This window comes from Salminus brasiliensis, chromosome 19 (genome assembly GCF_030463535.1).
Source record: "Salminus brasiliensis chromosome 19, fSalBra1.hap2, whole genome shotgun sequence".
Lineage (NCBI taxonomy): Eukaryota > Metazoa > Chordata > Actinopteri > Characiformes > Bryconidae > Salminus > Salminus brasiliensis.
The window spans coordinates 7,262,249-7,274,764 of NC_132896.1; the positions used below are offsets into that span (position 1 = coordinate 7,262,249).

At 38.8% G+C, this 12,516-nt stretch overlaps 2 protein-coding genes across 4 annotated transcripts in view; both read left to right on the forward strand.

The window, feature by feature from the left end:
- Positions 1 to 6,200, forward strand: part of dock4a (dedicator of cytokinesis 4a) — a 99,221-nt gene extending 93,021 nt beyond the window's left edge. For both annotated transcript variants that reach the window (XM_072664322.1, XM_072664323.1), the window contains one exon: positions 553 to 6,200. In XM_072664322.1, the coding sequence (XP_072520423.1) occupies positions 553 to 957 (405 nt within the window). In that variant the 3' untranslated portion in view covers positions 958 to 6,200. The remainder of the gene's footprint in view (positions 1 to 552) is intronic.
- Positions 6,201 to 7,545: 1,345 nt separating this feature from the next.
- Positions 7,546 to 12,516, forward strand: part of immp2l (inner mitochondrial membrane peptidase subunit 2) — a 120,861-nt gene continuing 115,890 nt past the window's right edge. The window contains exons 1-2 of one of the 2 annotated variants that reach the window (XM_072663852.1): positions 7,569 to 7,587; positions 9,034 to 9,237. The gene's annotated coding sequence lies outside the window, so the exon portion shown is untranslated. Of the gene's footprint in view, positions 7,588 to 9,033; positions 9,238 to 12,516 lie in introns of both variants that reach the window. The other variant, XM_072663851.1, reaches the window with a different exon arrangement.

The following is a 12,516-nucleotide window of genomic DNA, read 5'->3' on the forward strand; positions in this document are numbered from 1 at the left end:
CTCCCAGATCCTGTTGCTGTGGGTTCCCACCAGGTTCCTCTCTTTCAATGACACACGCAAGAGCTACTAGAGTACTCCCTGTGTGGAGAATCCTCATGAGTGTATAAGTGACTGACTGACATACCAACCCTTGACATATACATACATTATCACCATGTCCAAAGGTTTGTAGACACCTACCCATTCATTGTATCTTTGTCCTCCTTTGCTGCCAGAACAGCCTCTGCTGTTCTGGGAAGGCTTTACACCAGATAATGGTGGATTGCAAAATGCCCCTTCAATTCATCCTTCACTGCTTCTTATTCTAGCTGACACTTGGGATTGGTCATAGTGACCTTAGGCTTATGTGCTGCTTCTCTGGAGCGTCCCATGAGCTAAATTTGCTCATTAGAAGGAGTGTCTGTATACTTTTGGACATATAGTGTAGGTATAGGTTGCTTAGCATCATAACTTTCTAGTTTCATAGATTCATTTCCTTATACTTAGTACATTTATGAACAGTTCTGTACAGCCTGGACCATGTCAATAACATCCATCCTGTTCCCTCTACAGACCACGGCTCCACCCCTCACCCCGTCCCCCACTGACGGCCTGCCAGTGGGCAGCCTGGCGTCACATTCTCCAGCCCGCTCGGGCAGCTACAGCAGCGGGATCTCCTCGCTGAGCCGCTGCAGCGTGTCTGAAACCTGCGGGATGGAGCTGCCTTCGGTCGAGCCGACCCTGCCCCCCACCGCCCCATCGGATAACCCCGTCCGCCGGGGCAGCAAAACCCCGCCCCCTTACAGCGTCTACGAGCGGAACAACCCACGGCGGGCCACGCCTCTACCCCACAGCCTCTCAGTCCCGCCCAGCGCAGACAACCCCAACCTGCCCTCCAAACCTCAGCTCAGCCGCACACAGAGGATCCACTCGGAGCCCAGGCACAGACTGACGCCTAGGAAAGTGTCCCAGCTGTAGGCTTTCTGCATTTTCAAGGGCAACCTACATCACAGCAGCAGCTGCGGTGGTGGTGGTGGCGGCGGAGCTCCACCCGAAACCTAGAAACTCTTACTATGGGTCGTTTGACGGAGAGCAGGATTACTTTTTATAGATGCAGTTTTATTTTTTTGTATTACCTTAAAATGGAAATTAACCCTTTCTATTTCCGTTTCTGTTGTAGTGGCAGTCGTCCCGTGGGCATGTGTTGGAAAAAAAGGCCTTTTTATGTTTGCAGATGTACTGCTGTGTTTTTTTTTTTCCTTTTAAAACCATTAGCTCTGCTATTTTTAATTTTTTTTTTTCGTGGATGGCCTTTTACGCCATTCGTTTGGGTCTGGTTCAATTCAAATTCAGTTATCTTGATGAGATGCTACAGCTGAACTTGAATTGACTCAGGGCTTTTTATATGGCATATTGGCATATTTTCCATTAGCACACGTTATTGTTGGCTGACCATACCGATGTACAAGCATAGCCATGAAGAGATTAGAACTATAATCTAAAAAAAGGGCATATAGTTTACAGTTAAACCTTTAGATCTGGCAGGTCCACATCCCACTTAGAGCAACGTTCCCGGGGCACATTGCTAGCAAGGTATTTTTGATAGATGTACAAATCCCACATCTGTACAGTATTCACCGTACGCGACGGCACTGTTTTTAGGCCTTACATGGACAAAGACGTGCAGCTAGACCTGCGACTTGTTTTAACCGCTTTGTACTTTGTACTGGAATGGCTGAAAGGTGCTACATCTTTCTTAGTGTTTCTTTCTAATGTAGCCTTGTATCTGCGGAACCTGCCTGACCGTTAATCGTGCCATGTAATGAAGTTGTGTGGTCTCCGAGTATTGTGCCAAAGATACGAAACAGTATTAACATTTCTGTCGGTGAGAGTAGTTAGGGAAGCTTAACTCGCGTAAGCGTGAATGCTCGTGCTTGATAATGTGCTTTTTATACAGTGTGCCGAGGCATAGACTAAGATAGCATGAGGCATGTACAGCATCAAGCAATATAACCAGTGTAGTTTCCTCAAGAGTTTGATGTTTGTAGCACAAAACAGGCCCTCCGGGTTTAAAGCGAGTGTGTAGTTTTTTTTTCCTCAGATTTTAGAGATGTCAAATGCGGTTGCTTCAGCTGCTCCTTTGGCGGCGGAATTAGCTAAACTGTCGCGGTTATTCTAGGATCAATGTGGAGACGCCGACTTTTATGAACATCGTTCCTGGAGATTATATAGGCAACGTGGCCTCATGCTAAGCTAAGAGGAGAGCTGTCTCGGTGGGCCTGCACAAAACTCAGGGTGTGTCCCAATTGTGTACTAATTACTGAAACTAACCAGGTTTTGAGTATGAGGTATGCAGTATAGACACAAGTGTCAGAGTTAAGCTACATACTCAGAACTGGTCAGTTTTTGAGTGCAGTGTGAATCGCAAAGGGAGAAGCTACTCACGTTTAGGACAAGTTTGGATAACCGCTGGGTTCTAAAATCTAGGCTGCAGCTGAGGTGGGACGGGTCCTCTCTAAGACTGTCCTATGAAAACTCCTACTTAGTAACTTATTGGTCACACAAACAGTCTAACCAGGCTGCGTGGTGACCTCACCAGAAAGATCCTGCCTCTTGTAATTGTAACTCATTCGCTTTTGTGTTTCACAGAAATTAATTATAATTATGAAAACTAACATTTTAAACAAACTCAAACTCTGCTCTGGAGGCTTCGTTTTTTCACCATTTTTGTGGTGCTTTTACCTTTTTTCCGCGCTTCGCATGTGCACAGAGAACTGTGGGTAACCGAGGGCCGGGACGGATTCATCAGTTGCGTCCTCCAAATTGCTCAGAACATGGGCTGCATTTATGGGCTGTATACGAAGGGGCCTTCACTTTGTAAACACCTTTCTATGACTATGCAGTGATGGATGTGGGCGTAACAGCGCTTCATCAGTCATTTCCAGTCCGTAGAAAACTAGTTAGACCGTTACTATTTGGTGTACCCACCTGCTAAACCCACACTATTAAGATTAGTACATAAGTCAGTGATCTATAATATTGGTGTTTAGTGCACAATTGGGACACAGCCTCAATCTGTACAATTGAACCAGTTTCAACTGCCGGAAGAACCTCGGTTTGGGGCCCTTCATGGCAACCACAGAAATTAAACAAATACTGTACATTGTTTTTGCCATTTTTATATATGTCTTTTTTATTTATAACTGTCATGATTTTTTTCTTAAAGAATGTATATTCTGATTTTTTTTCTTTATTCAGTGTCCCAGTCAAGATTTCCTTTCTAACACTTAACATTCCTAACAGACATTCCTAATTCCTAATAGAGAAAGTGATATTTCTTTCCGTGTTCTTACAGACTCGACTAAAGCTATATTAACATTTGATGCCAGTGGGCTGTACAGTGTTTGTAAAAGAGAGTTTAAGTAACGAGTGTTTGAAAAGAAAAGATTCTGAAGTATAACCTGTGATGATTGGGGAGCTATTTCACTGCCAGATCTGTATCCAGGTTAAACTAAATGATCATTACTGTCATTTAACACCGAGCTTCTCCCACACTGTCAGAAATGAAGGGCACTGGGTAGGTATGTTATAGGCCCCCCGAGGTACAAACAATGGAAATGTACCTCTTAAACTTACAACAGGGTTCCTTTAGGTTCTTTAACAGAGTTTTATATAACTTTCCTTTTTCAGAGTGAAAAGTTGCACATTTGTACCTTTTCATAATGAACTTGGTGAAATAGCTGGAGTAGAGAGGGGACGTTTGGACTCAGACTTGTTTGGTGACACAGATAACATTATCATTGCATTGGAAAATGGTCTAATTATGTATCCCAACCAAAGGCACTGAAGATGTACCCTTGATGGACCCAGAATAGGACAGTATAGTACAGTTTTTGGGAGAGTGTACTTATCCAGTGGGGTATATATTGATGCATCAGTTTCTGGAGCTTAGCCTAACAACTGTGTATATGCAGGATTTGATGAATAGCTGCTGCTACTAATTATAGTTATATTAGCGTTTGAGAAAGCATAACCTTTGTATCCGTTAGGTGCAAAAGAATTCCAAGAACTTACTCAATCAAGGATGTGGGAATGTTCAGGGTGCTGAAATTTTTTAGCAAAATTTGATTTAATGTTTTTTGTTATTTTTATTGAATTTTTTAATATTTTGAACTTGCATCAAATAGCGTGCGCCATATAATGTCACGAGAGACGACCGTATACACACATAACTGACACATAACTGTTCACTACTACAAACATGGTTCTTTATGGAACCAAAAGATGGTTCTTTATGACGTTGATGTGTGTTCGATGTTTATTTGAATGGGACACTCTGAGTGGTCTCGGCTACACGCTGAAGATTTCAACACTCAAGAACACACCAAGGAGGACATGTTGTTTTTTTAAAAAACAAATAAATAAATAAAACTGGAACTAAAACAGTGAGCAGTTTTACATTGTAGGAGATGAGAACATGCTGTAGGTGTTGAAACATTGCCACCAGTGTCACATCAGGCAAAATATAAATAACTGTTTGGCTGTTTGATACAAAAGGAAAATTCACACCGTTCTCATTGCCAATGATGAAATTGTGTCTGCCCAGTTTTATTTATTTTACTCTAAACTTGGAAACACAGAGTGTGTTATTAATAGGGCTGCACAAAATGAAAAAAAAAAACAACAAAAAAATGGCATTGCAGTAGTCTTTCTTTCTGCAAAATATTTTTCACCAGATTTTCCCCTGAGGTCAATAATCCTACATTTCACGATATTTATAATGCACTTTATTTATAATGCAGTTTATAAGTAAAATGAAAGGTATTGGGCAGGTATAAGCTGCCTCTGGTAGATCTGTCATGGATAAGGAGAACAGTGTGAATTTTCCTTTTGTATCAAGCAGAAAAAAAAGTAAAATTTGCCTACTGTGACATTGCACATCCTATTGCCATGCCCACATTGCGATGGCGATGCTAAAACTATATATTGTGCAGCCCTAATTATTGATATCCTGTTGGATCATTGACATTTGGTGACCCCTGGTGAAATATGGTAAAATTCCTGTATCTGTATTTTATTTATATACATTTTTTAGACATGAGATATATATATATAATGTAGTGAAACTGCACACAGACGCTCTGATACTACAGATTTTCAGCAGTTGCTGTTCCTGAAACCTGGGAGGTTCTGTAGCTCCCTCAGCATCCCTGCTTCCCGCATTCCTGTATCCCCACACATATTTACAGTTTATACACAGTGTTTTTCAGATTTCCACTTTTTACCACATGGATTTAATCCTCTTTTTGGGAAACACAGCTAGCAGATCCTGCAGAGACACTAAAGTGAGAATGATGAGTTGATTTAAGTAAAGATTAGTTGAGTTTTAATGAACTGTTCCTGTCATTTGAAGTTGCACAGAATAGTGAACACTACACACTCACAAATGAAGGTGCCACAGAGAGGACCCACTTTCGTTGAATGTGGGTAGAACCGTTTAAAGGTTTGAGGAACCCTGACTTGATGTAAAGTTTCTTCCAACGTGGTTGAAAAGCATCGCTCAGAGAACCCTTTGTAGCACCTTTTATTTTTTAGTGTTTCCCACATTAGCTCACATTCGCTAGTGTAGTCCTTCACTTATGCACAGTCTGAAATGACTTCACATCCTGGCAATGTTCTTATTGATATGTTGTGAATAAGCACAGTTTTAAATCCTGAAGAGGGACGTGACCCCAGTAGAAGCATCTCAGATGAACTCGGGCATGAGTTTGTAAATGGTGGCCGTTAGTACATTGCTTGTGTGAACTACCTTATTAATAGTGTTGCAGTTGTGTTCACATATGCCTATGCTATAAAAGTTGCTCATTTTAGGCAATTGCATTTTCTAAGTTTCGATGGATTGCCTAGTGACCAGTTTTAGAAAGTCAACTAGTATTCTTGTATTTCCTCTCTTTTCCTTTCACTTGGTCTCACCTTTTGTATGGATTAGGTTTTATCTTTTATTTTTATTTTTATTTCTGTTCAATTTTTTGAACCTGTAAAGTTGTACTTTATATCATACGATGGGATGAAAGTATTCCATATAGCCTGTGTTACAGATTTTGTACAAACAGTGTTTATATGGAAAATGTAACCAGTTCATAGCTTTGAATGTTGCAATGAAAATTTTTATTTGTAAATGTTGAATATTAGCCATTAATGAATAAAGATCTGTTGATGTACAGGATGTATTAACACTAAAAAAAAAATCAACAGTCAGTTAATAGTGTTCATGCACACAGCACTACTCACTAATGCTAATACTATAAGAAATATAGCGTACCACATTAATGATGTAAATTATAATAGAGTGAGCATGAATTAGTTAACTGGATATTACTGATTATTAACTCATTTAATACCAGCATTTTCCAGATATGAGAGAAGGAGGTTTTACTGATTGAACAGCTCCATGGCCTGTTTAGAAAGTGTGTTAAAAGAGTTCTGATGAAAAGGTTAGTTTTAGGCTGAAGACCCAACACTTGTATCTGTAGGATCAGGTAGACTCAATTATATGTTTTTAAATACTAATATAATGTAATAATAGCCTTTACAAAAACATCTTATAGTTTAATTCTCAACAGTAAACACAAGCCCACCATAACATAGTCTATATAATCCTACTGCTCTCAGTTGTGACCTGTTTGTGACCATCTCCTGTGAACATGCCGTGCCCTATTCACATCCCCTGCATGTGAAAATCCAGATCCCTGTATCAGAATCAGAATTTTGTAGTATGTTACACATACAAGGAATTCTACTTGTTGAGAGCAACACAAGTATGACATGTAACAGAGAGAAAAATACACTAAACAATAAATAAAATAAAGAATAACAAGTTAAAAAGTAATAAAGAGCTGTTAAAAAATCTGTAATCATCCATATGTAGACATCTGTAAACAAACTATTATGTACATATATAATGATATAAGCATTTATAGAAATGTAACATCTGTACAGCTGTGCAACTAATCATGCGCTACTGTAATTGCTGCACATTTAAGGTGGAACAGGAATTTGCAAAGCCAACCAGAGTCACAATAAAATGAATGGCATTTGTCCCAGTTTGAGGGTCTATATGTCCTCACTGGGTCCTTTAATGTCCTACAAGGGCAAGGACAGAAACAAGGACAGCATTCCAGACCAGAAGTCAAATTAATAGTAAAATAAGAATAGTGTATTTTTACATATTAAAAGCATAAAATTTGCGAAGATTACACGAAACAATAAATAGAAATAATAACAAGAAAGAATAACAAGTTAAAAAGTAATAAAAGCAGTAAAAAGCTGTATATCATCCATATGTAGCCCGAGTAGACATCTATATACAAACTATTATGTACTGATATAATGATATAAACACTTACAGAAAACATCTGTACAGCTGTAGGCAAATCCTCAAACCAGACACCGCAGTGGATTATGGGTGTTGCATGGGTTGGTACCACAGGTTGTGTGGCATGATGACTCGTGTGAAGCTCCGGTGAACTCGGCGGGCTTTAGGACCCGGTCGTCCACAGTGACAGCGGTGGCGTCATCAGCGGAGTGACCATACTCATCAGGCTGTAGGTGAGTGAAACGGAGCAAGTCTGCAAAGCGGGGAAGTTCAAGCGTGAAACGTCCTGAAAACATCCCACTGTTCATGTCTCTGTTCATGCGTTTTATGACTCAACAGGTTTTTTTGGTCTTATTTCCTTACATGAAGTCGCTGTGTGATTAGCTTAGCATGTTAACACATGGCTACCCCGGCAGGCACACTGGCAGCAGAGCCTGGCTGGCTGGCTAGCTAGCTAAGTTCAGTTGCTTCAGAGTTTCTGTTTTTACTGCAAAAAAGCAATAAAATAACGAACACTGCGCTCATAACCATGTGGATTATGAAGGGTTATTGCATTACATCGGTTCCGGCTCCAGGAAGCTGTGCTTGAGTGCTTATTCGCCCGCGTTCCTGTCAATTGTTCCGGTCCACCTTAAATGGCACAGTAGGTACACTCTGGTAGCTGCGGGCGCGCCACTGTAATAACTGCACTTTTAAGGTGGAACGGGAATTTGCGAAGCCAACTGGAGTCTCAGTACAGCCAATGGCATTTGTCCCAATTTGAGGGTCCGTATGTCCTCACTGTGTCCTTTAGTGTCCTGCAAGGTCCCACAAAACAGCATTTTTACATCAGTCAAATAAGCAGTAAAATAAGAATAGTGGGTTTTTACACATTAAAAGCATTTGACCAAAAAATAAGAAATTTACTGAACATTTGCCAATAAACATTTTAGCAAGAGTGGTTAAATGGCAACGTTTCTAATTTTATTTAGGCTTAAATATTTACTGATGGCTAAATGATGAAAGTGTAATTGTCTGTAAGTGTCTGCGATCGTCATAAATACAGAGGAATCTGATCTGACACCAGTCCTCTGTTTCTAAGTCTCTGCTACTTTGTGAATAACAGATCATTTTACATTTACATTTACGGCATTTAGCAGACGCTCTTATCCAGAGCGACTTACAAAGTGCTTTGCTATTTACCCAAGAAAAACCTCAGCTAGTTAGAATAGGCTAATAATTCAAAAGATACCTCTAAGCTGATGGTCAACCGATGGTCAGATGTCTGATAAAATATTTTTCTCAACAAAATAGGTTTTGGTTAGGATGAAGAAAAAAAAAATGCTTTTCAAAAAATGTTTCTGAAACAATGAAAGTAATCGGTTAAGAAAGGTTTAGTTTGGCCCAAAAATATTAACATGGTCCAAAAAAAGAGGTAAAACCCACCACTTTGATGGTAATTTTTGTTGGGTACCCTTCTGTGGGATTCTGGTTGTGTGTTAGCACACTGACCACTTTTATACACTGCAAAGTCTTTAATACGTATTATAAGTTCACAAGTCATCTGTGGCATATCTAGAACTTCCAGAACAGATTTCTTCTTTTTTATTTTTTTATTTATTTTTTTTACAAAATTTGGAAATAAGAACTCAGAAATGAACATAATTGGTTAATTCTTCCCATCCTAATTGTGTTGGCAGATGTGATAGGCCTTTCAGTCCTGCTCCTGAAGGCCAAACCAGTTGAGAGAGAGCTCTCTTGTCTGTGTCTACCTGCATTCCACAGAGGAAAAAGTCCTGATGATGCAGTTTTCCCATTGAGCATTTCAAGAATTCAACCCTGCTGTTGCCTGCTAACCTGACTATATACTGTAATACTTTCAGGAACGTTTTCCTGGACATGGAGTAAGTCTGGCCCTGGACCACACGGTATTTTAATTGAACAAAAATTATATATAGTACAGGACTAGGTTCAGTCTTTGTCTGGAAAACCGTCCCTCATAGAAGACTCACTCTTTAGGAAACCAAGAGTGGTGGTTCTACAGGATTACTGAGAATAGAAGATTTAATCGCCGCTTCTGTCTGGAAACTGGCCCTCAGAGTCTAATTACAAATTCTATTGAATATTCTATTGATTCTATTGAATAAAAGTGACCTACAATTACAGTCATGAAATTGTTTTGTATTTTTTTAAATTTTATTTATGGGACCCTTAGGGTTCCCCACGGAGATTTACCATGGTCACAAACAAATGAAACTTTGCTGTACAAATGTCCTGCAACTAGAGCTGGGCAATTTGTCAATATTACTTGTTATTGTGATACATTGAATAACTATTTCTGTGTCGCTTCTATATGTTGAAGTATCATGATGAATAGTATTCATGCCATATCACCCAGCCCTACCTGCAACTACTGAAGATTAGGCTAGACTAGACTAGAGAACCCAGTGTCCAGTCATAGACACAGCTGCAGCAACTCCAGAGTTGCAGACATGTGCTGTTGGAGACTCTGATTCTACTCAATTTGGCATGGAATGACCCTTGACTAATAAACCCAACTTCTGTACTGTTAGAATTACGTCACAGTGGTGCAGCCGTCTCGTTCCGGAGGCCATGAAATCACTTATAGCTAACAGCATAGTGCTTAACTGGTTCAAGAGCACCAAATTGGAAGCTTCAGTGTAGATAAGAGGACATGTTTCTGCTGTCATGTAGTGCCAGCATGCACCATTTCATACCGAGCCGTAGCAGGGGTCTAATTTGCCGTGATTGCAGACGGAAGCAGTGGCGTGTTACGTTTCCATCTGCGGAGGCATTTAAGTTTGCAAAATTGGGCGCTCGCCACTTCGTGCTCTTCAGCCCTTTAAGTTAATTTGTTTCTCGGAGGTATGGTGATTAAATCTGTCCTTAAAGGGCATCTAAATAGTCGAGTTCCTGAGTAAATAACAGAACCTCTTCTGGAAGCGTGTGTAGTGAAGGAGATTTATGAGATAATGTGGATTTTAGTGGTATATTAATGTCAGCTTTATTTACTGAAATAAACTGTAAATAAAATATAACACTGGTTATTTTAGCCAACACCACTAAGGCTGGCGTTATACGAGTTTGGGCGCCAGGCCAGTCCCCCACTTTCAGGATGTGGGCCCATGATGTGGATGCTTATGGTTTGATTAGCAAAAAATAGCATCTAAGGTTTTTTTTAATGTATTTTTTTATATATATATAAAAAGTCCCCCGTGTTGCTCTGGGGTAAAGTAGGAAGATTTCACAGTAGGCTCTGGAAGGGGATTACTGTTAGAACACCCTGACAGATGGAACTTGGCAGGGTTACCCATATATCACCATAGCTGATTTAGCAGTGGTTATTGCTGGCTCCTGCCTAGTCGCCTACTCTTAGCAAGCTGTAATAAAGAGTAACAGACATTGTAATGTAGGCCATCGCTATAAAACTACGTTACTAAAGATAACTGTTTTTTTTAGCTCCCTAAAGGACCTTTCAATTGGGTTGTTTCAGTTAATGATTTTTATTATTTTTTTTATTTATTATTTTATTTTTTATCTAGATGGTCAAGATTTTCATTAGGATGGAGCGAAAATGTTGGTCCTTCTTGGTCCCCTGAGAACCACTGTCTTAAAAAAAAACACCAAATTATAATAATAATAATAATAATAAACACATCTAAAACTAGACCACTAACCAACCTAACCAGTGGTGGTTCCTCTATTTGCATAACTCTATTAAAATATCCCTTTTTCCACTGCTTAAGGACATCAAGATTGGATCTTCTGTGGCATCCCTCAGAGAAGAACCCTTTCTTGCCACTGATTTAGGGCACCAAGATTGGTTCTTCTCTGACTCTGCTCCAAAGGACCTTTTCAGTTCCTTTATTTTTAAGAGTGTATGTGAGGAAAAAAAAGAATAAAGTGCTAAAGTAGAGTTTAAAGTAGACGCCCTGCTCAGCAGGTCAGTTCAGATTCCCTCAGCAGTTTTCTTTGCCTCACATTTAAAAAAAAAAAAAAAAAAAAAAAAAAAAAAATCCATCCTGATCTTTGTACTCTGCTCTCTGAGCCCATCTGAAGCCAGGTAGCCTCAGGCCTGTCAACCCGTTTTAGAGCTGGCTGTTCCTGCAAAGTTGTGGGACAAAGCTTTAGAGCCTTGCTGCCACATTCTGATTATTTCTCAGGTACTGTACTTACCTTCACTAATGGATTTCATTTTAAAATGACGTGTAAATGCCAACATGTTTTTGACATCTCAGATTTATGTGCATGAATTGGCTTTCCGCTCTGCTGCCCCGACTTTTCCATCATTAGCGGAGTGTGTTTTAGGGTAAGACCGTGTCAGGTCTGTTCAGAAGCGTTCAGGTTTTTTTTTTTTTTTTAAATTTCAGCTCCTGAGGCTAAAGCGGTGCAGGCTGCTTTCAGATTCACCTTTACTGCTGGGGCTTATCATAACTTGGTTAAAGGATACATTTTGTATTCTGAGTCACATTCAGGAATGCCCTGAGATTTAACTGTTAATATAAATCTGAGAAAAATCTAAATTAAAAAGTGGGTTAGAATAAAGAGGCATGCATTAATAATGACTGCAAAGGAAATGGTGTTGTTTAAATGACAAATGAACAATAGAAAATATCATATTAAATAATGTAATGTAATTGTAGTCATACAATGTTTTATTTATTGAGTTAATTAAAGATAAATCTTATAATTAAAATGTTTCAGTGATTTAGTTTAAGATCTTGCTGAGAATTGCATGAAAGAAACAATTCATTAAATAAGTCATTAAAATGGTGAATTTTTACACATTAAAAGCAAACATTTTTCCATTTTACCAAAATTGCTATTTCTACCAATGGTATGCCAATTACCATTTTTCTAAAATTGTCAAATAGTAAAATTCCTAATTTCATTCATTACAAATTTAATGACCAGTAAATGTAAAATCTAAAATAAAAATAGTGGATTTTTTAAACATTAAAAGTGTGTTAAAAGTAATTTAAAATTATAAATTATAATGGAAAATTCATATTTCTGATACCTAATTTCAGCCAGTATACGTATACAGTATTCAGTATACGTGTGTGTGTATGTGTATATATATATATATATATATATATATATATATATATATATATATATATATATATATATATATATATATATATATATATATATATGGA